The sequence below is a fragment of the Vanacampus margaritifer genome, chromosome 1 (assembly GCF_051991255.1).
Source record: "Vanacampus margaritifer isolate UIUO_Vmar chromosome 1, RoL_Vmar_1.0, whole genome shotgun sequence".
Classification (NCBI taxonomy): Eukaryota; Metazoa; Chordata; class Actinopteri; order Syngnathiformes; family Syngnathidae; genus Vanacampus; species Vanacampus margaritifer.
In genome coordinates, this window is record NC_135432.1 from 65,637,221 (window position 1) to 65,663,416 (window position 26,196).

Genomic DNA, 26,196 nt, shown 5'->3' on the forward strand with positions numbered 1-26,196 from the left:
CACACTGGAAACGCTCCTTCCGGACATGCTTCTTTCTTTCCTTCCTGCCCATCCTTCCTTTCCAACTTCCTTAATGTGCTACTTCTTCATTCCTGCCCTCAAACCCGCTTTTTATCTTTGCTTCCTTTTTTTCCTTTACCTAAAAACTACATTCACCACTACTTCCTTCTGTACCTGTTTTTCTTTGTTCTTGACTCAAATTGCTTTAAATTATTTCAGGTAACTGTTATTTTTTTAATGCATGCCTACTTTTGACCCACCCTCTTTATCCAACACCACAACTAGCAAACTTTTAACGCGCTATTCAACGGAATTAAAAAGATCCCGACGGCCATCGAAGGCACCGCCATATAGCAACTCGCGCGCGCGTCTCACATTACGTGCTCGTGACCAAGGCGGAAGACGCGACACGAAGCGTAGTGAAGGAATCCAGAAGTTTTATCGCTTGCGCCAAGTTCGCATACCTGACTCAAGGAGGAGTTGCCGGGTCGAAAAACTCGACGCGGGGAGGGTTCGACGGTAAGTACCGACTGCCCTCGGACGAATTTATTTGCCTCTCGCCCCGTCCGTCGGCGTTGTTTATTTGGGTGGCGGCGTTAGGGGAAAGCGGAACTAGCTTTAGCCGACTAGCTTGGTCGGCTCCGTGGGGAGACTTTCCTCGGATCCTGCCGGTCGTCGACGGCTACTTTTTAAGCACAATGTAAGTGACTTTGTTCCCTTCATCATCTTAAAACGGTCAATACTCTCGTTTGGTTTGTTGGGGTTTAAACCGGCATATCTTTTATGTCGCCTTTTTTTTTTATCACTTTGGTGCTTGCCATTCATGTTAACGTCACCTGTTGACAGTTTTTTTTTCTCGCGAGAATTTTAACGAAATCAAGAAATGGTTTGATTCACACCTGTCGTGTATGTATTTTATTTATTTATTTAATGAAAATGTTACTCTTCAATCCTTTATTTCCCATTGATGTCCCCCAAATGTGAATCATTTTATTTCTTTATGTGTGTAGTATTTTACCTGTTTATGTGTAGTTAAATCTTCAAAAGCCTCACCTAATTATTTCCCATCAATGACTCCAGGCCAGAGATAAGAAGGAAATAGCAGATGGTCTGAAACTGTGACTGGTAGGCAGTCATTGTGAGGAATAAGCAAAGACGTCATTGTGCACTGCACCATGATCTGGAGGAACAGGTTTGGGTAGAAGAACCAGAACTTTGAGGACATGAGTCGGCACGTCCACATTGGTGTTTTGTGTGTGTGTGTTTTGTTTTAATGTGTTTACATGCTGGGCTTTAAGTGTAAAACTAGAAATGCACAGTTGTAGATGACCACAACTAAGGTGTTAATCTATTAGTTTAAAAAAAAAATGTTTCAGTTAGTCATAAATGGTCAAATAAAAAGGGTATTGTAACCTTAAACTTTTTCCCAAACAAATGAAAACAATTCATTTGTTGGTTTTACCCTCATTTAATGTTTTTGTGAGGTAAGTTTGTGTGTAATCTGTTAAGAGAGGAAGTATAAATTAAAACAAAAATACTTTATAATTCATCCAGACAAGCGCATGCTCCCCTTTTTGCTTTTTCCATTCAAAGTGCCGTCGCTGCAGCTTTTTGAGTCCAAGGGAAACGTTTTGCAGGAAGCAGAATTCCTCCACAGTTTCCTCGTCTCCTCCGAAGACCTTGTAGAATTTTTGTCGTTTGTGTGCCAAAAAGTGCCAACTGCTTGAAGGAGTGTGACTTTGAAGGGGGAAAAAAGCGGCAACATCCTCAGAGGAAAGCAAGTCGGGGCTTGCTGATGTAATCTGATTACTTCTAGATGTTGACAAACGGCTTTCAACTGTCACAATGAACCTGGATTGCATTTTAGATGCAGTAAAAAAACAAGCCATGCAAAACGTTAACGTTGAAGCCATAAAAGAATGATGCGAGGCGATCACAGAAGATGCGTCATGAACCACATCCAGCAAGATCCTTCCCAGTAAAAGCCAAAAACATTAAAGTTGCCTTTAATAACATAAACATTAAAGCAGGAAATGCGTACACATGAGAGTAAGTTTGAAGTTGCCTTTTCCAAAGCCCACGAATGCTTAAAGCAAAATCAATTAAAGCATTTGACCTATTTCCTTGTACTAAAATTGCTAGCGGTGTCAAAACTCATGCAAAAAAAGTAACTACACAGAAATGATATTTTCTTGAAGGCTTAACTAATACAGTAGAAAGACGCTAAATATGAACTAATCATTCAAACGTAATGTATTATATCATGAATATACAGGACCAGTGCCGGTTCTGGAAGGGTCACAACAACAACAACGTGGGTCATGTTGGGTCACCAACCAAAACGGCTTCATGTCGGACCCTTTTCAGTAAGAATTTGAACGGTCTCTTTTTAGAATGGTAAGAAAACAAATACGTAATAACAAACACATTCATACAAGAGCTGTGGGCTCCGTTCATACGGAGTCACTCAACTCAACTGCGCTCATTTGCTGACACCCACGTCACTCACCAGCCAAAATCCAATTAGTCCAGTAGAACGCAAGGATGGCAACACCAAGAGGACAAAAAAAAAAAAAAAACACCTGCAAAGGCAATATTTATCTGATGAATTGGTAGAATACGTGATTGAGTGGTAAACATTCAGGCGCTGTCTGTACTCTGATGCGACCGACTGAGGTGGGAAAATGTGCGAGTTATCGTTCCTGTGGCTGCTCTTTGTCCTCATGACGCATCTGCATACATGCTGATGTGGTGTTTCTGTCTCATTACAAACCCGTTAAAGTTTCTGTTGGCAGGTGTCCGCATTCCGTCTCATGACTTCGCTCTGTGTGTTGCTCATTGTTTGCAAAAGGAAACACATTCGTAGATTTATTTAATTTTTTTTAAAATGGTGGTGGAAAAAAAATAAATGAATAGTTTAAGCCAGCCATCCCTCGATTGTTCTTAACCTCCCGTCTAATCTTCACACCGTCGCAGGCCGCAGACTATCGAGCTGAGTGCCACGGGAGGCGCGTCCAAACTGGACAGCAGCAACATGGACAACATGACGGTGGAGCAGATCGCCGCCAGGGCCAACCAAGTGACCGATGAGGTAATCCCACCCGTTGCAAAGGTGCCGCGTGAAGTCGGACCTGCACGCGCTTAAACTTAAAAGTTCCGAAAAGAAACGAGATGAGCGCAAATTGGTGTCTTATTGACGCCTTCAGCAGCGATGAATATTTACGACGATCCTGCTAAGCTGGCTTGTGTCAACACTGTCACCACGTTTTGTTTATTGAACATTTTTGTTGAACTAAGCAGTTACTTTGTACCATGTAAAAATGGCACTGACAACAAAATCAATAATTTTGTGGATTTTGTTTGTCACCAGGGTGCTCTGGAAGGTCAACCTTGCGTTAAATGAGAAGGAACGGAACCGTTCAACAAATGTGTGTTAAGCACGATATCGATAGTCTTTCAACATTTACACGAAACTTTATTAAAGTTGGGCCAAAAGCCCGTCAACATAGTTAAGCATTGACATGAAATCAATAACCATGTTTTGTTTACATAGTTGAACAATATTGTTTATATTGTGACGATCTCCGTCTGCGGTTGTGCTGGTTGGCGCCTTCATCATCTTGACGACTTTTAACGGCCGCCGGAGGATTTCCGCTGCTTCTCCTCTATGAATGTTTGCGCGTGTGATGATGTCATGTTTTTTCTGTCTCTTCCTTCCATCTGCCTACGCCTGCTCGGCTGACAACTTGTCGCCTTCTGCTCAGTGGAGGTCAGAAACTAGTGAACTATCAATTGATGTTGTATTGAGAGAGATGAATAAAGTCTTTCGGTCTTGGAACATTTTTGTACATTTACCAGATACAAAATCACTAGAACTAAAAATAATAATAATAATAATAAATCCTCGTGGTGATAATAATAAGGCTTAACTGTATGTATGACTGCAACTTCAGGTTCACTTACAACCAAATGTGCATTTAGGCCTAGCAGAAATGAAATTATGCTGTAAGAATCAAAATGTTTGAATTGAATAATTTCACGCAAATAAAATTGTGACACTGCAACTAATTCACTTATTGATATTAAATATTTTGGGGGGGTAATATTTTTTATGGCTAAATTCGTGTAACCCAATGACTATTTTTCTTGTAATGTTAGCAAAGTAGTGTAATTGTCCAAATCATTTTCAGCTTAACATCGCATATCAAATAAACTATGTTTGCTACATTTGCGCAAAAAATTATTATTATTTTTCTTTATGTCTAGTATGTGTAGATTTTCATTTATCCAGGTCAAGATTGTCAGGCGATGTTTAAAAAAAAAAAAAAAAAAAAAAAGGGCAACTGGACTCTTCTTGCTTGTTGAATTTTTTTTGTTTGTGTTTTTTGTCTTAAAAATATGTATTTTTTTTTTTTTTTAAAGGAAGAAGAAAAAAAAAAGGATTTTACCAGTTGTGCTAAAAGGCTAACAACATAGCATAGCCCCGATAAATCAGTTGTACCAGTTCGGAAAAATTAAAGATGAAGATGCTCAAGTTTGATTGACGCTGTCAACGACACTGTCAGAAAATTAACAGCGTGTTTATTGTTGCGGTCATCGTCGAAATTAGAAGCATCAGGCCGTTACTCACCTGGAGCAACTGCATTCCGAGTTCTTGCATGCTCCTTGTTTTCCGTTCCTCACACTTTGGTCACCTGACACATGCTTTTGAGAATAGAAATGTATACATTTGATGTGTTTATGTTGCAGTCGCTGGAAAGCACGCGCAGGATGCTGCAAATGGCCGAGGAGGTGAGACAGTCAGCATCGCCGTCGTCGAGCCGTTCTGTGACTGAACCAGAAGGAAATTAACATTTCAAAAACGTGCCTTTTGCAGAGCAAGGAGACCGGTGTGAAAACCTTGGTGATGTTGGACCAGCAAGGAGGTGCGTACGCCGCTTGCCCACATATTGATGTCTTTTTTTCTTCTTTTTTTTTTCTCAAAACTTCCACAGTACTAGAAAAAGTGCATTTGGTGTTCTTGGCTTGATTCTGACAACTTCTCACTTGTTGGAGTCAAACTGTCAGTTGAGGCGGTGCCGATGGTTGACGCAATGCGGCCTGCTGGTCTTTCAGAGCAGCTGAACCGCGTGGAGGACGGCATGGACCAGATCAACCAGGACATGAGGCTGGCCGAGAAGAACCTGAGCGACCTCTCCAAGTGCTGCGGACTTTGCATCTGCCCGTGCAGCAGGTACGCCTCGGACGGCAAACGGCGTCCTCGCCGTCCTGTCATGAGCCCGTTCTTAAAAAAAAAAAAAAATAAAAAAAAAAGCCGGCAAACGGCGTCCTCGCCGTCCTGTCATGAGCCCGTTCTTAAAAAATAAATAAATAAATAAAAAAGCCGGCAAACGGCGTCCTCGCCGTCCTGTCATGAGCCCGTTCTTAAAAAATAAATAAATAAATAAAAAAGCCGGCAAACGGCGTCCTCGCCGTCCTGTCATGAGCCCGTTCTTTTTAAAAAAAAAAAAAAAAAAAAAAGCTTACCCCGTGATGGGACATTGTTATTTTCTAGGAATATTGTAAAAGTGATTACGGTATATCAATACTAGGGGTGTTTTTTTACAGTATATCTTTTTAATTTTTAACTCAATTTTATGATTTATTATGAAATTACTGTATCAATGACAAAGTGTTAGCCATATTTCTATTGGTTTAATATTTTTTCCCCGCTTTTGTTAACAATAGTATAGAAACTTAGAAAGTAATAATTTTACTGTACATTTAGAACAAATAATAACATTGCGATTAATCGTGAGTTAATTATTGAAGTCATGCCATTAATAATGATTAAAAGCTGTAATTGCCTGACCCCCCTAATAATAAAAATTGTGTTGTATATTGATATGTATGTTACGATGGTCCTAAGAAATCATGGCCATGATCAGTGATTTCATCATCAATGAATATCATGAATTAGTGATATTGTAAAAAGTCATTTAAGCAAATTTATTTGCAACGTTTGCATTAATGAGCACCAAAGAAGTTGCCCAGTTTCAAAAAGGTTGCTGACCCCTGAACTCAACCCTTTTTTGTATGCGAGTGTTCCAAACGTGCGCTCGTAACCATGACAACCCGCTCTTCCCCAAAACGCCCTCGCTTTGAAGCCGAGGATTCTTTGCCGATTACCAAACGATGAGGTAGGGGAAGGCGTGTTTCTCGCGTGTGCCTGACGCTCCAACCCGTTGAACCCGCGGCGCGCCGCTCTCTCTCCCGCCTTGCGCCCCCGGCAGGGTGACGTCCATCGAGAACGACTCGCGCTACAAGCGCACGTGGGGCATCGGGGAAGGACTGGACGCCGAAAGCAACGGCGACGGTTCCAAAGTGGTGTCGAAGCAACCGGGCGGCGTTCGCAACGGTCAGCCCGGCCAAGTCAACGCGGCGCCGCCGCCTTCCGGGCCGTACGTCAAGAGGTGAGCAAGCGTTGCGCCGTTTCTTCCTTCAAGCAAATGGAATGAGTTGATTGCCAAAAGCGGTGCTAAGATGTCTTGTGAGTCGGGAGGAAAAACGTGTTTGTTAACTCATTCACTGCCATTGACAGCTATAGACATCAAAAGTTCATTTGAACGGTTTCTATTAGTTTCACATTTTTTCCACTTTTGTTAACAAGAGTACCTAAAACCTAAAAAAAAAAAATAAAATGTATTGTACATTTAGAATGGATATAAAATTTGTGATTAATCGTGAGTTAACTAGTGAAGTCATGTGATTAATTACAATTTTAAAATAAATAATCGCCTGATGTCCCTAATAAAAAAGAAAAGAATTAAAAATTAGGGGCGTCAGACAATTATTTTTTTTTATTTTAATTAATCACATGACTTCACTAGTTAACTCACAATTAATTACAAATTTTACATCTGTTCTAAATGTACAGTAAAAAAAATTCTAGGTTGTCACACTCGAAAAAATGTGAAACTAATGGAAATAGTTCAAATTAATTTTTGACGTTTATAACCGTCAATGGCAGTGAATGAGTTAAGGAAGCAAAACCGAACGTCTGTTCTCATCAAGCCGTGATGTCGACGACTTTCACGGTCTTGAAGGACGTTTTTCTAACGTGGAAGTCTTAACGACGTCGCAGGATAACCAACGACGCCCGTGAGGACGAGATGGAGGACAATCTGAACGCCGTCGGCGGCCTCATCAGCAACCTGAAGTCCATGGCGGTGGACATGGGCACGGAAATGGACAAGCAGAACAAACAGATTGACCGGATCACCGATAAGGTAGCGCAGATCCTTAATTGGAGGTTTGAAAACGGAGCCAATTCAATTGTGACCAAAAAGTAAAATACATTTCGTGTGCTGGTAATCACAATATAGAAACGGAGTACAAACAAAAATCGAGAGCAGTGTTGGGCAGGATCTTGAAAATAAATATTCCAAATGTGTATCGAAATATTGTAATATTCTCGTAGTTGTTTCCTCTGAAAGTCACGACTATTCTTGTAAGATTGAACCATTTTTCTCACGGCGACATTATTGATGATGTCCCAATAATTGGATCTCTTAGATGATCAACTTTTATTTCCGTAAGGTTGGGACAATTCTTGCATTTCTAAATTAGATAAGACTTTTTTTCTTTGGAAAGGAAAAACAAAAAACGTGTGACTTTTTTCATAACATTATAGCTTTACTTCTTACAAGTCATTTTTCCCCCATTTTCAGTAAAAATACCAAAACATGTGTCAACAAGCTGACTATTCTTGTAAGATTTGGATTTTTTTGTCCTCGCATAAAATTTTCCCATTATAAAAAAAAAAAAAAACGATATTCCGGATTCTATATTTTTGTACGCCTTGGAGGAAAACCTGAAAAGCATTTGGTGACGTTGCCAACTTTGGCCTGGCATGCAGAACCGTTTTTATTTTCTCTCTGATCAAGGTCAAATAAAAAATAAATACTTGAACGTTAATTGGGTCTTGTGCTCATTTTGATCAGTCTTAGTGGCCATCCTTGCTCTCACCCGACTGTCTTCATGACCATCTTTCTGTGGTGCTGTTGGCGTGTAAAATATGGAATCATGTTGCATTTGATTTTGTTTGCTTCCAGGCGGACATGAACAAAGTGCGCATCGATGAAGCCAACCAGAGAGCCACCAAACTCATCAACTAAGAAGCAGCTTTCTCCAGCAACAAAGCGCACACACCAGCACAGCCACGCAAAAACACGCAATCATCCTGCTGCTGTGTAGCCAATTAGAAAACAGATGCAGGACCAATGTAAGGTTTGGACTTTTTTTTTTCTCTCTCTAAGAAAGCTTTCTCCATCATGAAACACACCTCATCGCAGCCACATAAGAGCAGAGCACCAAATAGAAAACGGATATGAGATCAGTTAAAAGATTGTCTAGCTTCCAAAATGGCCGCTTTTTGATATCAAAATCACATTAGAGAATACTGCTCTCGACATCGCTTCCACCTGTGCTCCGTTTTTAAAAAAAAAAAAAATCTTCAAATGGCCTTTCATGTCCTACCCCTTGGCCAGCATGTAATTATTGTATGTGTATAATTTCAAACTATTTAATTATTTCAAGCAGAGCTGTGAATGAAATCCTTCCCTTTACATTTTTAAATATAATCAGTTAAAAATGTGCTTCAGTAGGAACGGAATTACCCACCCCGGACCTGTCATGTACCCAACACAAGCTAGTCTTGCAACAAGTGGATTGTAATGTAAATATCCTTGTTAGCAATTAGCCTGCTAGCATTCAGGTCTCGTGATCAGCGCGCGGCCGCTCCCCATGTAAATATGTTCTCAGCAGCACATCTGACCTGAGATCAGCTGCAAAAGATCAGCTGTTACAAAAAAAAAAAAAAAAAAAACGTTTGTTGAATTGTTTGTACTCAGTAATAAAGCTATTCCAAGTATGAATGTCGTCTGCTCAATCTTTTTAATTTTAGCCACAATCATAAGAATCTTGCAAGTGTGTGTGTGTGTGTGTGTTTGGCCAAGGTGCTTCAAAAGTCAATAGTTTTTAATGTCACTGTTAGCTGCTTCCTGTCAGCGCACAAATAGTACAAAAGTCAGATTAGATGGTCTTGATTGGTGCTTAGCAAACAATAAGTAAATTCTTATTATAAGTCCATATTGTGTGCAATTACGTTTTCCCCAATGGTGATAAAAAAAAAAAGAAAGTAAAACAGTTACTACAAGTGGAGTACTTGGCCTCACATTAGCACCATTTAACAAACATTGAATAAACATGTTAATGTCATGCAACGGTGGCTAAAGACTGCCCCCTGCCAGACTGTGGAAGAATACAATGAAGAGGTTTGGCACACACGATAGAAGTCAGAATATTACAAGTTTTATTTCTGTGAAAATTAACAACCAAAAGGAAAGTTTCATGTTACAAGAAAAATAATCGAGAATAAAATTGTAGTTTTAGGGAATGTCATGACCCCAAACAGATGTAAAAGCAACAGTCTTACCCGAAAAAAATATGACTTAATAAATTCGATTTATTTTTTTTTTTTACTGACTTTCTCACAAGATTACTTTATGACTTTTGTTGCAACGTTATGGCTTCAAGGAAAACAAAATTATAGGTGTGTTGGTATTACTAAATAATTTTTTTGGGGGGGGGGGGGGGGGAAATCATATTCAAGAATAACGCTGGTTTTCTTTTTTTTTTTTTTCAACGTCAACAGTATTTTTGAGGGAAAAAAGGCTTACGCAAAAGCTAGATAATGATCAAATTTAGAAGTTTTTCAATTTAAATAATTTTTTTACTATTCTTGTATAATTTATTTTATTCAGTATACTCATATATATTAAATTACATACATTTACAGCATTTGTAATTTGAAATTTAAAACTAGAATCAATTTTTTTTTTATCTATATGCAATCTTAGTCATCTGTTTTTTTTGGGGGGGTCAAAGCAAAAAAAAAAAAAAAAAGTGGGGGACACTGATAGTAATCTAATTTATTTTTATTTTTTTACTCAAAGTTGTATTTAGTCACATTTTGTCAAGTTCAAAATTCAAGAAGTTGTAATCTTTCAGTTTTTAATGAAAAAGCAAAACCTGTTGCAGTCGTCTTTTTTTCCCAGCAAAGAAAATGGACTGTACTGTACTTGTAATATTATAATTGTGTGGTATACATCTTTTGAGTATGGCCCTCTTTTGCAGCTTATCGCCGCCACGTGTGCAGATAAATAAAAACTAGCGCGGAACCTTGAACGTATATTCAAATACAAGCCTGACTGCTACATTTACAGAGCTTCTGTGTGCACAGTATCGTTACAGTTCACAACCATTTGTGTGAGGCACCAAAAGAAACTTTGTCATACGTGGCAAACCTCCAAGCATGCGTCTAAAGCAAAAATTACAAATCATTCTTTGGTTGAGTGTGAAAAGAGCGTTCCTGTGCTTTCATTTAAAAAAAAAAAAAAAAAAAAAGACATTTGCTAGCATGTGTTTGCTTAAATACAAGCAGAAGAACCAATGTTGATGTATAGAAAACAACTCCCAAGCGTGCCCTCGACTGCTTGGACGCGTTTAGTGGCGTGCCAGGTTGCCACGGTGACGCCCAGCAAGCCCGAGGCCTCTCACTTCTTCTTTGCAAAGCGGCTGAACTTCTTGTCTTTCTTGGCAGCGGGGCCAGGTGAGGCGGAGGAGGAGGAGGCCGGCGGGGGGAGACTCTGGCTTTTGGCCCCCGAGGGCCCCTCCGCCGCCGCCGCCGCCTCTTCTTGCTCCGCCGGCGATTGAAGGGCCCTCGCCATGGCCTGGCTCCAACGCCGCAGCTCCTCCTGAAATACAACAACAAAACATTCACGACGTTTTGGGGAAAGGGAGGTCAGCTCACACTCGTGTTTTTATTTTGTAGTATAAGATAAGATAAGATTCACTGATTGTCACACCCACCTACAGTAAGTGGGGCGAAATTCGTTCTGCGCATTTGACCCGTCCCCTGAGGGAGCGGTGAGCAGCAGCAGCAGCCGCGCTCGGGAATCATATGGTGATCTAACTTCCCAATTCCAACCCTTATTGCTGAGTGTCAAGCAGAGCGGCAATGGGTCCCATTTTTATAGTCTTTGGTATGATCCGGCCGGGAATTGAACCCACGACCTCCCAGTCTCAGGGCGGACACTTGTACCACTAGGCCACTGAGCTGGTAAAACTTGAAAAAAATACTACTTTGACTAAAAGCACTTTTTTTGTTGAATTAAAAAAAATTATCTTTAACTCTTTGACTGCCAGACGTTTTCAGAAAAGGGATGCCGTGGGTGCCAGCCGATTTTAAGCATTTTGACTGATCTTTCAAGGTCCACAGAAAATTATGTGTTTGGACTATGGAAACACACAATTTGTTTCTACCTTATTCCGTTTTTCAGTAATCAACAATAGAAAATGGTTAGTTTCACCTCTGTTTTGAAACAAACGTCTTTTAACGTCTTTGGCACTCCTCCCTAGGATTTTACTAAACGTTATTTAACGTTTTTGGCAGTCAAAGAGTTAATATTCCAATTCTTGAAAAAAAAAGTTTTCCCCCAAAACTAAAGTAACGTGTGTTGCAATTAACAGTGAACTCACCTCGTCTTTACACTGGAACAAATATTCACTGCCATCTTCAAGACTGAGAAAGAGAACAAATAAATTGACGTCCATGTTGCGTTTTGCCGCCAGCGACCGCATTTGAAACAAGAAGGCTGTAGTGAACCAACCGCCCTCACCGCAGTTTCCCCACATGCTTCTTCTTCTTGTAGTTGCCCATTTGCTCCCAGCTGGCGTTGCCCAGCGGCAGCGGGTCCTCGCCGTGAAAGGTGGCGCCTTGGCCGAAGCTTTTGGCGTCCTTGTAGCTCAACAGCTGACCGGGCCTCAGAACGCAGTACAAGTTGTTCCACGACCTGCACAACACACAAATCCATTCACATTGCAGACTCTTTCAAAAAAACAAAAAAAAAAATCATAAAACTTTTATAGATTATACATTCTGGGCCCACAATTTAAACCATTTCAAGTATTTTGTTTGGACTTCCAGCTCTTAAATCTACGAAAAAAAAAGGGATAAAAATTTAAATAGGAATACTGTGGAGAAATCAGGCCCATTTTTTTTCCTTTGCAACTTTTTCTGGAAATATTGTTTTCTTTATTCTTGGATTGTGCATCAATAATTTTGAAAACATTTTGAAAATTTGTAAATGATTATTGTTAGGCAATTCCCCCCCCCCCCCAAAAAAAAAAAAAAATGTTCTTATAAGATTACAGCACATTTTTTTCTTAAAAACAAAAAATAATAATAATAAAAAAAGTTTAATATAAAAGAGTTAAGACTTTTTAAATAAACTTTTTAAATCAAGACTTAAAAGGTGTGTTAACTTTTTTTTTAAACAGTCTTTTGGCTTAAAATAAATAAAATATATGCATTTCTAATCTTGTAAAATTACAATCATATTCTAGTAAGATTACAATTTTTGTCCTCCCCAAAAAAATACTTTATTATGCAAAGTCACGAAAAAGATAAACATAACGTTAATAAATAAAATAAAAAATGTTCCACAGCAAATGTATTCATGAATGCTGCAGCTGAGCGCGACTCTCGGGGAACTACAGTTGGTGACTGACGTCTGCAGCTTGCAGAATCTTCTTAGGAAACGTTTTGAAGTGCCGCATATTTTAGTGAAACAGTTAAGTGGCATTCAGTCGTGTCACTCTGTTGCAGGTGAAGAAATACCTTTTTTCTTTGCTCCACCCATCTTTGAAAGATTGTGACTTGTTTCCCCCTTACTGCCGCTTTGGAAAATTTGCTACCAAAAATCTTACACAAGTTAAATTTAGCAATATTAGATGCAAACAAAAATGTCGCCCAACGGCTCCGAAAAGGGCACAGCAACCAAAATGGAGGTGTCTTACCTATAGGAGACCTTCTTCCTAGCCCCTCCCACATCCTGCTTGCGTCCCAGCATGCCCTCCAACAACACCGTCTGGGCTCGGGGCGCCTCCGCCGGCAAGGTGGCCGCCCGCTCGAGCTCTTCGGCCAAGGCCGAGATGGACGCCTCCAGCTCCAGAGAGCCGCTCTCCCGCATTTCGGATTCCGCCGGCGCCGTGGCATCGCCAGTCAACCCCTCGGGGATGCCCGAACTGGGCTCCGCCGCTCCGGACTGGAGGAGATAACATATTCAAACAGAACACTGGCGCAAAAAAAATAAAAAGAATCTCAATACCCCCCCAACCACGCCTTTTTTTTTTTTAGTTTCCCCACACACTTTTTTGCAGCACTAATTTCACGTTCACGCCCAAACTCACCAGAGTTTCTTCCTCCACTGTGAAGAGTTGCGAAGACTCTGCAAATCCCGTGTCTTCTCTTCTGATTGGAAGAAACAGAAAATTGTTGAAACACTAACTATCAACACCGTATAAAATTCATTCAAATGGCTATATTACATATATTTTACAATACATATTATCCTATTGTTGACAATGCAGAAATGTAAAATGACAAACAAATCCTTACCAACTGCAGAAGATTTGCTGAAAATGTAATTTTCCCAATTGCCACAACTCACTTTATTTTTCACCTAATAAATTAATATATATATATATTCTATATATATATATATATATATATATATATTATATATATATATATATATATATATATATATATTATATATATATATATATATATATATATATATATATATATATATATATATATATATATATATATTATATATATTATATATATATATATATATTATATATATATATTATATATATTATATATATATATATATATATATTATATATATTATATATATATATATATATATATATTAATATATATTATATATATATATATTAATATATATATATATATATTAATATATATTATATATATATATATTAATATATATATATATATATATATATATATATATATATATATATATATATATATATATATATTATATTCTATATATATAATATATATATATATATATATATATTATATTATATATATATAATATATATTATATTATACATATATATAATATATATAATATAATAATACATATATTTAACAAGTTAACCCCCCCAAATTAGCTAAATATATGTATGTAATGTAAAATACTGAAATATATGACAAAATAAAATTTATAATATATATAATATCATTAAGAAATTAAAATAGACAATGACATAATTTTAAATAAATGAATGAAAACAAAAATGAAAATCAAATTTTCTAAAATAATTGAAAACTTTGAATACATTTTACATAATGCACATATTTTTGCTTGAATAAAAATCTGCACAAATCCTAAAACAACAAAAAAGGATTATGACCAAATCATCAAGATGTTTGCAAACTTGTCTGCCGTCAATAAAGTTTTTGTGTGTGTGTGGTAAATGGTAACCGTGGTCAAGCGTGGTCAACTGGTACCTGCTCTCTTGTTCATAGCGCTGCTGCTCTTGAACAAATTGTTCCATCTCCTGCTGGTGCGTCCTCAACTCCAACAACTCCAACTGAGCAGACACAAGACAACGTTTGTCCGTTTTGCCAGTGAAGGTTTCAGTCAGCGCCGGTGGTTTGCGCCGTACGGTGGTGAGGCGTTCGAGGGCCGAGAAGCGCTCCTCCCAGGCGGCGGTGGACTTCTCGAAAGCCTCGTGCCGCTTGAGCAGTTTCTCCACGTCGTCCACCGACTGCCCGACGTCCTTGCTGCTCACGTGCGGCTCCTGAGCCACCAGCCAGGCCTCGGCCACCGAGGCGTCGCGCGCAAACTGGCACACCTCCAACACTACACACAAAACGGTTTTCCGGAACGGCAAATATGGACCATATTTATGATAAAATTGCACTCACAAAGTCTTAGCCAGTCCCAGCGGTCGTCCCACTTGAACATCATCTCCTGACGTTTGTGCTCCAGCTGTGCCATCTTTTCTTGGATCTTGACGACCAGAACAAAATTAATAGTTAGAAATCTGTGAGTGGAAACGGACGTGGGGATTAAAAAGATGTCCGACCTCGGTCGAGTCTCGGTGCTTGCTGGCCAGAAGGCTCGTCCCCAAGTCGGTGCATTCGGTGAACTTGGCCCCACGCGCTTCCATCTCCGAGCGGATGCCCTGATGATACTTTTGCAGAAGCTCCACGGATGACACGTCCCTGGAAATTGGGAACAATTGGGAATACGCAAAAAGCACGGATTTCTTTGATGCAATGAGTTTCTTGTTGAAAGTAGACAGTAGACTCATTTGAAACTCAATGCCTTGATTTGAAGCCCTTATTTGAAACCGTGACATAATACCCTAATTTAAAACCCTAACAGAGTAAAATCCTCATTTTAAATCCTAACATAGTAATACCCTAATATGAAACCCTAACATAATACCCAAATTAGAAACCCTACCATAAATGAAAACCCTCATTTGAAACCCTAACAGCAAAACCCTAATTTGAAACCCTACCATAGTAAACCCTAATTTAAAACCCTAATTTGAAACCCTAACATAATACCCAAATTTGAAACCCTAACAGATGAAAACCCTATTTTGAAACCCTAACATAGTAATACCCTAATTTGAAACCCTAACATAATAGCCAAATTTGAAACCCTAACAGATGAAAACCCTAATTTGAAACCCTAACAGAGTAAAACCCTAATTTGAAACCCTACCATAAATGAAAACCTTTTACTATGGTAGGGTTTCAAATTAGGTTTTTCATTTATGTTAGGGTTTCTAATTTGGGTATTATGTTATTTGGGTTTTAATCTGTTAGGGTTTCTAATTAGGGTTTACTATGGTAGGGTTTCAAATTAGGGTTTTACTGTTAGGGTTTCAAATGAGGGTTTTCATTTATGTTAAGGTTTCAAATTAGGGTTTTACTAAGGTAGGGTTTCAAATTAGGGTTTTTCTCTGTTAGGGTTTCAAATTAGGGTTTTCATTGGTTAGGGTTTCTAATTTGGGTATTATGTTAGGGTTTCAAATGAGGGTTTTACTATGGTAGGGTTTCAAATTAGGATTTTACTGTTAGGGTTTCAAATTAGGGTTTTAATCTGTTAGGGTTTCAAATTAGGGTTTTACTATGGTAGGGTTTCAAATTAGGGTTTTACTCTGTTGGGGTTTCAAATTAGGGTTTTTATTTATGTTAGGGTTTCAAATTTGGTATTATGTTCAAAACCTAAACGACAGCACAATGGTTGCCTGGGGAGACCGTCCGGTTTTGTTGGGTTTGGTTATATGAAGTAATTTTACATTGCAAAACGACAAGAAACTCTTAACATGCCGCGCAACTGAGCCGTAGCATATCCAAGTGAATGGCGACAAGCAAAAGTGTCGTTTTCTGCTTGTCCGACGGTTTACCGGGGCTTCTCCTGAGTGTCGATCTGCTGGCCGATGCTCTCCATCCAGGCCATGAGGTCGCGCACCATGGCGAAGAAGCGGAACTTGTGAGCCGTGTCCAGCAGTCGCTTGCGGCGCCCGTCGCAGGCGTCCAGCAAAGCTTTCCAGGCCTCCAGAGCCTCCCGCTCCTGCGCCTGGATGGCGTCGGCACGCTCGCCCGCGTACTGCGCGCGCAGCCGGCCCGACGTCTCCTGCAGCTGCTGCACCTGCAAAGGGGGGCCGGGTGTCAACGGGTGTCAACGGGTGCACGCCGCATGCTGACATATCTTGCCTGACTGACATCTACTAACTAGTGCAAGACTACGATTCTTCTTTTCCTCGTAAAGAGCAAATCAATAAATTGGCCATGAATGTCTTGGGAGCCGTATCAGTGGCTTTGCATGTCCACCAGGGGGCAGCATATAAAGCCATGATTCAAACAGCGCTTGTCCTTCCTTACCTGCTTTCCCAACGAGGTGATGTCGCGTTCGAAGGCAGCGTGCATCCTGTGGAAGGACTCGGCTTTGCTGAAGTCCTCGCCCACGTCTTCGGGAAGCTCCTTGTGCTTGTCGCCGATCTGGACCACCAACTCCTTGCCGTCGTCAAAGTACCTTAAGACCACACAGCCATCCGGATTTCAAGTTGCGTTCAAATCTGGATTTAGCGTCACTGCTGCACAAATTTGGAGTTCAACAATATTTATAGGAAAAACACATCTGCCGAAGTGGCGATCAGTCACAAGGGCTGAACAAACGTTGTGCAATTTAGAGCTGAAACAAACCTCTCAACAACAAAAAAAACATGCTAGAAAAAGACAACTTCTGAATTTGCACAAAATCTCACAAAAATAAATCTTGCAAATCTTGCAAACGAGTGCGGTTTGTCCAAAACGATAAGAAAATAGACTCACAAAACCTCACAAAAAGTTTTGACTAATATCGGACAAAATCTCTGGTTTCAAGCCAGGGACGGCTCTACTACTACTTTCCTTTTCCATTTGTCTCGCTTACTTGAGCAGCTCGTAGGAGGCGCCGAGCAGCTGAGCGCGCGTGTCGATGAGTTCCAGGAGGTCGGCCCAGCTCTCGTTGATGCCGTCCTTCCAGTCGGCCATGGCGATGGCCTCGCCGTGACCCGCCTCGATCAGCTGGTAGATGGTCCGGTTGACGGCGTCCACGCGCTCCTGACCCTGCGCGCCCGTCTCGCGCGCAAACTCGCGGAACTTGTCCCGCAGGAGCTGACGCACGCGTGACAACAAAGTGACGCTCAACTTTGGGATTTTTTTTTTTTTTTGACTTTGTACACAAGCAGGGTTTTAACGCCTTGCTAATCAACAGAATCTTTTCTAACGACATAAAAAAAAAGGTGTTTGTATGCAGTATATTTTTTGCTTACGTTATTTTTGTTAATTTATTATTACGTTTTTACACTTTAAGGGACGACGAGGCCTAACCCTTTTCACATAGTATTATGTTGCTTACTTTATTATGCAAATATATTTTTTATACTTTAGTTTTAATTAGGATATTTTTTATTCTGTACTTTTTTTTGCTTATTTTATTCTATATTTTTAACACTTTTATTACTTTCAAATAAGTGTTAATTGCTTACTTTATTTTATATGTCTATACCCTTTTATATAATAACACACTGCTTGTACAGTTACCGGTATTTTGTAACTTTTTAAATATTTTATATCGTTGAGTTGTTTTTGATTAAGTGTATATTTTATTTGATTCTATTCAAATTATTTCCACCACTTTTTATTTTTTTGCTTATTATACTTTATTTGTTTTAAATTACTTTTAAAAATCGTTTTAAATTACTTTTAAAAATCTCACGCTTGAAAATATTACACTTTTTATTCAGAGTATTTTTAATTTTTTTTAATATTTATCATTCTTGTCCAATATTGTGTTTTTGGGGGGGTTACTTGATTACATATTTTTAAATGTACAGTTTGATACATCATGCTATGATTGCTATTTTTTATATTGTAAAAATCACACATTTAATACAGCTTTTTATGATATTAAAAACTTTAAAATATTTCACTTTTATTTTGCTTAATTTATTACAACACTTGTCGCTGCAGGGCTATAACGCCGCAACATTCATGCTAGTTTCATTATCCCGTCTATGGTGTTTTGCATTGTGTGTTAGCATTAAGCTAGCTGACAAAGTCATGCGCAAGTTATTTGCGTTTTCTGTTTAGTTTGACAATAAACTTCAATCGCGAGCGCCACGAAACAAGTTGACGGCAACATTTGCTTGACTTCTTGACGGTAAACCAAATTGCAGAGGCGACTGTACCGTGACGTGGTCCAGGTCCTGGCCCATCTCCTGCGAAGACGCCACCACGTCGCGCTCGGAGATCCACTGCTCCAGGTCCTGCACCTCGCGGCTGAGCAGGAAATGTTGGTACGCGTGATCCAGCTTCCTGCGCCGGTCCTCGGCCAGCTCGCTCAGCCCGGCGTACTGCTTGTCCACTTGGCTCTGGCGACGGATGATCTTCTCGCTGCGCCGCAGCAGAATGGAAAAGACGAAAGGGCGTTTTCATTTGGGCCACATTTAGTCCCATTTGAAGAAAAGTGTCATACCCGTCGGGATGCTCCTCCGTGAACATGACCTGAGCTCGCTCCGACAGATTCCGGATGGAGTCGGCGTAGTCGTCCACGGCCTGCTGGACGATGTTGTGGCGCTTCAGACTCAACGAGGAGCTCTGCTCGTCCTGCATGGACAAAAAGACAAAAAAGTCAACGTTAATTCTACAAAACTAAATGGGTGCTACAAAAACAAAACCTGCCGGATGCTGAACAAGATAAATTCCTTGATAAATGAGATGCAGCATCCACTGCACAATACCGTCTTTTGACAGAAGAGCAGCTTTTTATATTATAATTATTATCCATATTAGTATTCTATACGGAAGCGTATTGCATTCAGTTTTTCTGAATGAATTTTTGGGGGGAGCTTTGGTATTTTTTTTTTATTTTCCGGTTTTCTAAATATTATTTTCTGTTTTACTGATTTTTTTTTTTCCTGTCCAAAAAAATATTCGGAAAAACTGGCTGAAAATTATTTTAAAAAATAGGATTTTTTCTCTCTCCCCAAAAACAGAAAAAAAAGAAATTCTGAAAAAACTGAGTTTTTTTTTTTTTTTTTTACCTCTGAACTCCAAGTGACTTGTTGCAGACTAACTAAAAGCGGAAACGGACACTTTCCCGCATAGCTCCATATGCAATAAAGATGGTCATGTTTATTTACTGGCTCTCAATAAAGGAATTAATGTGTATACTGTATTGTGGTTTGTTCTCTAATCGCTGAGGGAAAACACCTTTCAAAAAAAAATACTCAGAAAAAATATATTCAGAAAAACAGAGGAAAATATATATATTTTTTTAAACAGAAAAAAAAAACTGGGAAAAAAAATATTCAATAAAACTTAAAAAAAACAAAGCTGTGGCAGGTGTGTGCTAATTGCTATTCAACATGAATTTGAATGTGATTGGCTCATTGTGAAGAGTCAGTCACATTCCCAGCATTAGCGGGTGTGCACACTTCTGCAACCAAGTGATCAAAGTTGTTGTTGTTTTTTTACTTGCCGTGTAAAAGAGGTTTTGTTTCAAATGAGTTGTATATGAATTTAATTTCTCCAAAACCTGCCATTGGAAGAGGGGGTGTGTAGACTTTTGCTGTACCTTGGGCTTTTCCTCAGCAATCATGTAGAGCTCCTGCTCGCCAATCCACGCTTGGGCCTCGTCGGCATCGTCGTAGAACTGCTGCGCCCGGTGCGACGCGTCCAGCCTGTCCTTGCGTCGCTTCATTTGGTCCTGCAGCCGCGGCCACGCCTCCTCCAATTGGCGCAGCTGCCCGGCCAGCCGCCCGGTCTCGGGACCTCCCTCCTCGCCCTCCTCGCCCTCCTCGCCCTCCTCGCCCTCCTCGCCCGCCGCCATCCTGCGTCCTCGCTCCAGCACCTCGTCCACGCGGGGCTGGTGGCCCTTGATCTCTCTCTGCAGTGTCTGCGAAAGGATTCTTCAATTAATAATGATTGTGAAAATTGCATATTCCGTTATTATCAAACTGTATTGAAATTACATTTTTCACTGTATAATTTTTATTTTTTTTTACATTTTTGTATTATTTCAAATCAGATTTTTCTAATTCATGAAATTTAATACGTTATTTGTGTAAATGTGCACACCCTCTGAAATTGGGAATATGTCTGTTCAGACTCAACGAATCATTTAAACTCATGTTTAATTGGTGTCAGCGCTCATCTAACACAAATTAATGTTCTAGTCGGCTTTTCATGATTTTATTTGATCTTTTTTGCTTTTTAGCATAAGCTTCCAAGATCTTGTTTGTAGCAAGTCACATAAATGCTGGAAATGGTTTTAAAATTATTCATCATGGTCTAACTTTTTGATATCACAAAAGCCTGACAGGGGTGTGCAGACTTTTTATATATTATAAGGCTGCATTCCCTGCGTCTGCTCTATAAAATCTCAAGTTACCTGATTCCTCTTGAGCAGCAGCTGCACAGTTTGCAGGTCGTTTCCATGATCTTGCGACAGCGCCAGCGGCATCCTTTCTTCGATCCACAGCTGGAAAACAACGACAAAATGTCAGGACATCTCAATAAGGAAAACAAACAAAAAAAAAAATATATATATATATATATATATATATATACGGAATCCGATGTGGTAAGACTCACCAGCTCGTCAGCCAGGTCCCTGTAGAACTGATGCACGGCCTTGGCCGCCTCCAGTTTGCCCCTGCGCTGGGCCAAGGGTGCGATCAGCTGCTGGAACTGAACCTGCAGATTCTGCTGCTCGGCTTCCAGTTCGGGCTGCCGCTGTTCGTCACGTCCTCCGCCACTGCCATGCGTCCTCAACACCTCCTGCAGCTCCTCCAGCTCTCGGCCGCGATCCCGTACTTGGTTCTCCATCACCTGCTCACCAGAAGAAGCGGGGCGGGGCAGGGGGGGGGTCAAGAACACGAGCAATTTTTTTTCGCCTTCTGTAATGGCATGTATGATTCCCACCTGGTGTTTCTTGAGCAGGATGTTTGCGTTGGTCAGATCTCTGACGCCTTCGCCGGCGCCGCCGTCTTGGCCGGCCGAGCTCTGGAGCTGCTGCTGCAGCTCGCCCAGCCACTTCCTGATGTCGTCCAGGCTCTGGTCGAACAGCTCCGAGCGGTTGGCGTCGAACAGCAGCCGGGCCTTCTCCTGCGTGGTGGACTCCAACATCTCCCACAGCTGGTGGAGGGCGGCCAGGCGTTCCCGCACCACCGGCTCCAACTCGGGTTTGGAGGCCATCAGCTCCTGGCCCTCCTGTCGTTTGATTGGATTTGGATCGGAAAAGAAAAATGTTATTCAGATATATGAATGGCGACTTGCTAATCAGCGAACGGCTAGGCTAACAAAACAAACTATTGCCTCATATATTTGGTGCTTGGTGGAGGTAATAAAGTAGCCAGAAACTACAACAGGCAACTGGATCTGCACCAAAATATCAAGATTTATTCCTTCCCCCATAGGTCACCCCTCTAAAAATTTTGGTGGAAATTTTTCTTTTAGGTCATCATGTTTAGCTGGACGGTTGACCAACTGTTGAACAGCTAACAAAACAACCTCTTACCTCATGTACTTGGTCCTTGGGTGGAGGTAATAAAGTAGCTAGCTGGTAGCCAGTGGCAACAAAAGGGATCTGCACCAAAATGTCCAGATCCACCCCTCAACAAATATTAGTGGAACATTTTTTGACTTGCTAACCATCAAACGGCTAACAAAACAAGCTTGGCGGAGGTAATACAGTAAACTTAAGACAACTGGATCTGCATCACCATTTTTAGATTTGCCCATTATGTGCATCCTATACAAATCTTGAAAAATGTTGTTTCGTGTACTCACGCTAGCCGCCTTGCTAATCAACAAATAGCTAACAAAACAATCTCTTGAGTCATACTTTTGGTACTTGGCAAAGGGAAGAGCTAAGGAAGCTACTTAAGACAATTGGATCTGTGTCTGAATTTCAAGATGTCTTCCTTTGCCCTTACGTCACCCCTCCCAAAATTGTGGTGAAAATGTTTCTTTTGTGCAGTCACACGGGCCAACTTGCTAACTAGTAACCAGCAAATGGCTAACAAAACAACCTGTTGTCTGCTACTTTTGATGCTTGGCAGAGAGGAAGCTACTTAAGGCAACCGAATGCGCATTAAATTTTCAAGATGTCTTCCTTTGCCCACACTTCACCCCTTTACAAATTTTAGTGGCAACAATTTTGTGCCATTACGCTAACTTGCCTGGAGCTAGTAAGCTAGCTAGTAGCTACACTGGGTGCACCAACATGTCAAGATTTACTCCTTTGCTCATATGTCAAAACAACCCAAAAATGAAGTCGTTTTTGTATTTGTTTAGCAAAATCCTGTTAACAACCACAACAAAGCAACCAATAGCTATCAAAACTCTGGCCTGATGCTGATACAGTTCTTGTCCTGGGTCTCTTCAATTGGTACCTGGTCCACTTTGTCCAGCCAGTCTTTGTTGGAGGCCAACTCGGCCATGAAGGCCTGATGCTTCAGCCACTTGCTGTGCAGGTTTCTGGCCTCATCGTAAGACGTGTCCTGAGCCGTCAGCATCTTCTCGTTGATCCACACGGTCAGCTGGGATGGGACGGAGACGGAAACGTCCTGAGATCGGCGTCACGCTCGACGCTACAGCACCAGCGGCACGACAACAAACGGTGAACTCACATCTTGAGTGTTCTGTAAGAAGTGTTGAAGGTCTCGGTTGTCCTGCAGCTGCTCCGACACCTCCTGCGCTCGCGCTTTGTTTTTGTTTTGCCTGAATGTCAAAAACAAACTTTCATTTTTTTTTTTTCCTCCCCGCAGAGAGAGAGGCTCGAGTTTCACAAATCCACCTGGCACAGGAACGGTCATCAGAGTGTACACGCTGACTTTTAAGTGAATCGATATCCATTAGCGCCGCAACCTGCCTACTCAGATGCATTGTGGGAGTTAATGTGGGGAAAAGCCTCCTCTGTGGCTCTGTGAGCGCCACTGATCAAGTTGGGATGCATTTCGACACCCATTAAGCCTCAACAACGATGAATTTTAGGGCGAAGCACAAAATTCTTATTGAGAGCAGGAAACTCAAAAGTGGTGCGCGGCTTTAACAAACACCTCCCGTCTCGTTGTGCTTCGGGGTCGTGTTTATTTTGTTCACGAAAACGACATGAAAATATTTTCGTCCAAGCGCACTTTTTACTGGACGAGACTAAAACCCCATTAACTCATTCGCTGCCATTGACGGCTATAGACGTCAAAAATTCATTTGAATTATTTCTATTTACAGGGATGTGATTTGACCAAAGTGAAATTATCTGAAAATTTAGCCGGGGGTCTGGGGGCCGCCGGCACCCAGCTAGGTCCAGGCGAAGCCCCCCGGAGCTCATGGGTTTTCCGTGTTTTTAAGTACTTTCAATGCACTCACATGACAAAGAAATAGACAAAACAACAGCATAAATTTTCAATGTATATTGAACTATCCCATATAAAATGGCAGTTTTAGTCAACTCAAAATCAGTCACATTCAAAAACATTGGACTGCCTTTGCTTTTAAAAACTATCACTGAGAATATCATCATATCTAACTAATGTGATTACTAAGTTAACACATAAATAATGTTGAAGAGTTCAAATTTCATGAACAAATAATTGTATCATGACCAAATGAAAAGTAACTCATATTAGAGCATACCACAAATGTCTTTGTTATAGCAGAAGATGTTATCTGTCGGAGTCATGTGCATACACAATGAACTACTACTACTACAAAAAAAAAAAAAAAAATCTGAATTTTTTTTTGGGGGGGGGAGATAAAAAAAGCGGAATTCCGCGAATTAGCGGAAAAATCACATCCCTGTATTTAACATTTTTCCCACTTTTGTTAACTAAAGTATGAAAACCTAGAATTTTTTTTTATTGTAAATTTAGAACATATATAAAATTTGCAATTAATGGTGAATTAACTATTGAAGTCATGCGATTAATTACAATTAAAAACATTTAATCGACACGATAAAAAAAAAAAAAAGATTATAAAAAATGAGGGGCATCAGGCAATTAAATTTTCTTATCACTTCACTAGTCAACTCACTATTAATCACAAATTTTATATCTGTTCTAAATGTAGGATAAAAAAATTCTAGGTTTTCATACTCTTGTTAACAAAAGTGGGAAAAAAATGTGAAACTAATAGAAATAGTTCAAATTAATTTTTGACGTCAATAGCCGTCAATGGCAGTGAATGAGTTAATACACAATAACTGGGACTTTCTCAGCTTACATACAACTAACAACAAGTGGCTGCTATCGCTACATGCTAGTAAATTAGCCCCCAATCCCACCCCAGGGATCGGAATCTTAGTTGGCTGACTGAAATCAATTTGATGGCCAATCCAGTCGGTGTGTGTTCCGAGAAACTGCATACCTGTCATTGATGGAGTCCATTTTGTCCTGCACTTTTGGCGCGTACAAGTTGCCGCCGTCCACCAGCTGTCGGCCCGCCTGCCGAGCGCCGTCAATCTTGTCCTCGTTGGCCTCCATGGTGCTCAAAAAGCCCTCGTGTTTCTTCAGGGCCTGCTCGGCCCCGTCCAGCGTGTCGGGCTTGTCCACGTGGGCCAGCGTGTACTCCTGCCATCCAAAAAATGGGAAAATGCCACGTCTGGATTTGTATCACAATGTTGCGGAAGACACAACCTGTGGATTTCCCCTCACCTGGTTGTTGAGGATGCCCTCGACCGCCTTGGCGTCCCTCAGAAACTGCTGAAAGCCCAAGCACTGGTCCAGGAAGTTCTTGCGTCGGTCCCACATCTTCTGGAGCTCGTACCACCCTCGGTCCAGATCGCCGAGCGTCTGCTCCAGTTCCCGGTACTGGGGGTCGTCCTCCTGGTCGCGCGTGACCTGCGCGCCGGTATCCCTGATGCCGCAGAACTCCCCGCCGTGGTTGTCGATGTCGTCGCGCACGGCGTCGTGGAGGCTCAGCTGCTCCTCGGCCTCGGGCAGCGAGGCGGGCATCTCCTCGGAGGCCACGGCCTTCTGAGCCCTGAAGAGCCACGACTGGAAGTCGTCCAGGTCCTGCAGGAAGGTCTGCAGCTTGCTGACCTCGCCCAGCGACTCCTCGCGGTCCTTCAGGGTGTTTTTCAGCTCGTCCCAGGCGGCGTCCAGCTGGGCCTGGCGGACCAAGATGTCCGGCGCGTTCTCCCGGTTCTCCATCGCCATCCGCTCGGCGTCGGCCATCAGGATGTCCAGCTTGGAGTCGATGGCGGCCAAGTCGCGCTCCATGCCGTACAGCTTCCGCTGGATGGCCATGACGGCGGCCAGGTCGTTGCCCAGCTCTTGCGTGGACTCGATGATGCGCGTCTTCTCACGGATCCACGCCGCGGTCTCGTCGCACTCCAGCCCGTAGTTGTTCAGGCTTACCGCGCAGTCCACCTTCTTCTTCTTGTCCTCCACCATGGCCTTAAAGGCGTCCCACCTGAAAAGAATGTTCGGAATTTTGTTCTCTGGAATCTTCGGTGTCATTTACAGACTACTAAGATTTTATGTTCAGAATTCCGATCAACCAGGGCCATGTTGCAAAAAAAGTTGGTTTCCCCACTGTTTTTTTTTTTACTGATTTGTGAATAATGATGAAACTTAGCTATATTCTAATGCTAATTGCTATGGAAACTGAAACTTATTTTTCCTGATGAAAGAAGAGACTCTAATATTTCTTTTGGTATGTTTTTATAGCAAAAGAACGCAATATTCTGTGGGCCT

At 41.0% G+C, this 26,196-nt stretch overlaps 2 protein-coding genes across 7 annotated transcripts in view; one reads left to right on the top strand and one right to left on the bottom strand.

Annotated features, from left to right (window-relative positions):
* Positions 1-226: 226 nt before the first annotated feature.
* Positions 227-8,915, top strand: snap23.1 (synaptosome associated protein 23.1). 3 transcript variants are annotated; one of them, XM_077562397.1, is made up of 8 exons: positions 227-519; positions 2,977-3,091; positions 4,750-4,791; positions 4,877-4,925; positions 5,116-5,233; positions 6,273-6,452; positions 7,124-7,268; positions 8,094-8,915. In XM_077562397.1, exons 1-8 carry the CDS (start codon positions 242-244, stop codon positions 8,154-8,156), a joined length of 990 nt encoding a protein of 329 aa, XP_077418523.1. In that variant the 5' UTR covers positions 227-241; the 3' UTR covers positions 8,157-8,915. The 3 variants fall into 3 exon arrangements, with proteins under 3 accessions (XP_077418523.1, XP_077418541.1, XP_077418532.1); XM_077562406.1 differs by lacking the exon at positions 227-519 and adding an exon at positions 533-700; XM_077562415.1 differs by lacking the exons at positions 7,124-7,268; positions 8,094-8,915 and having other exon boundaries at positions 5,116-5,287; positions 5,500-6,377.
* A 414-nt stretch (positions 8,916-9,329) lies between these two features.
* sptb (spectrin, beta, erythrocytic) overlaps positions 9,330-26,196 on the bottom strand; it is a 39,721-nt gene continuing 22,854 nt past the window's right edge. For 3 of the 4 annotated variants that reach the window (XM_077562378.1, XM_077562385.1, XM_077562361.1), the window contains 22 exons: positions 25,153-25,912; positions 24,866-25,068; positions 23,128-23,218; positions 22,891-23,037; positions 21,419-21,706; positions 21,089-21,325; positions 20,886-20,975; positions 20,070-20,390; positions 18,969-19,099; positions 18,682-18,886; positions 17,382-17,605; positions 16,832-16,982; positions 16,354-16,598; positions 15,016-15,154; positions 14,855-14,939; positions 14,593-14,789; positions 14,435-14,517; positions 13,294-13,354; positions 12,901-13,148; positions 11,721-11,894; positions 11,581-11,623; positions 9,330-10,796 (listed from right to left, as the gene is read on the bottom strand). In XM_077562378.1, coding sequence (XP_077418504.1) covers positions 10,596-10,796; positions 11,581-11,623; positions 11,721-11,894; positions 12,901-13,148; positions 13,294-13,354; positions 14,435-14,517; positions 14,593-14,789; positions 14,855-14,939; positions 15,016-15,154; positions 16,354-16,598; positions 16,832-16,982; positions 17,382-17,605; positions 18,682-18,886; positions 18,969-19,099; positions 20,070-20,390; positions 20,886-20,975; positions 21,089-21,325; positions 21,419-21,706; positions 22,891-23,037; positions 23,128-23,218; positions 24,866-25,068; positions 25,153-25,912 — 4,324 coding nt within the window. In that variant the 3' untranslated portion in view covers positions 9,330-10,595. The remainder of the gene's footprint in view (positions 10,797-11,580; positions 11,624-11,720; positions 11,895-12,900; positions 13,149-13,293; positions 13,355-14,434; positions 14,518-14,592; positions 14,790-14,854; positions 14,940-15,015; positions 15,155-16,353; positions 16,599-16,831; positions 16,983-17,381; positions 17,606-18,681; positions 18,887-18,968; positions 19,100-20,069; positions 20,391-20,885; positions 20,976-21,088; positions 21,326-21,418; positions 21,707-22,890; positions 23,038-23,127; positions 23,219-24,865; positions 25,069-25,152; positions 25,913-26,196) is intronic. The other variant, XM_077562369.1, reaches the window with a different exon arrangement.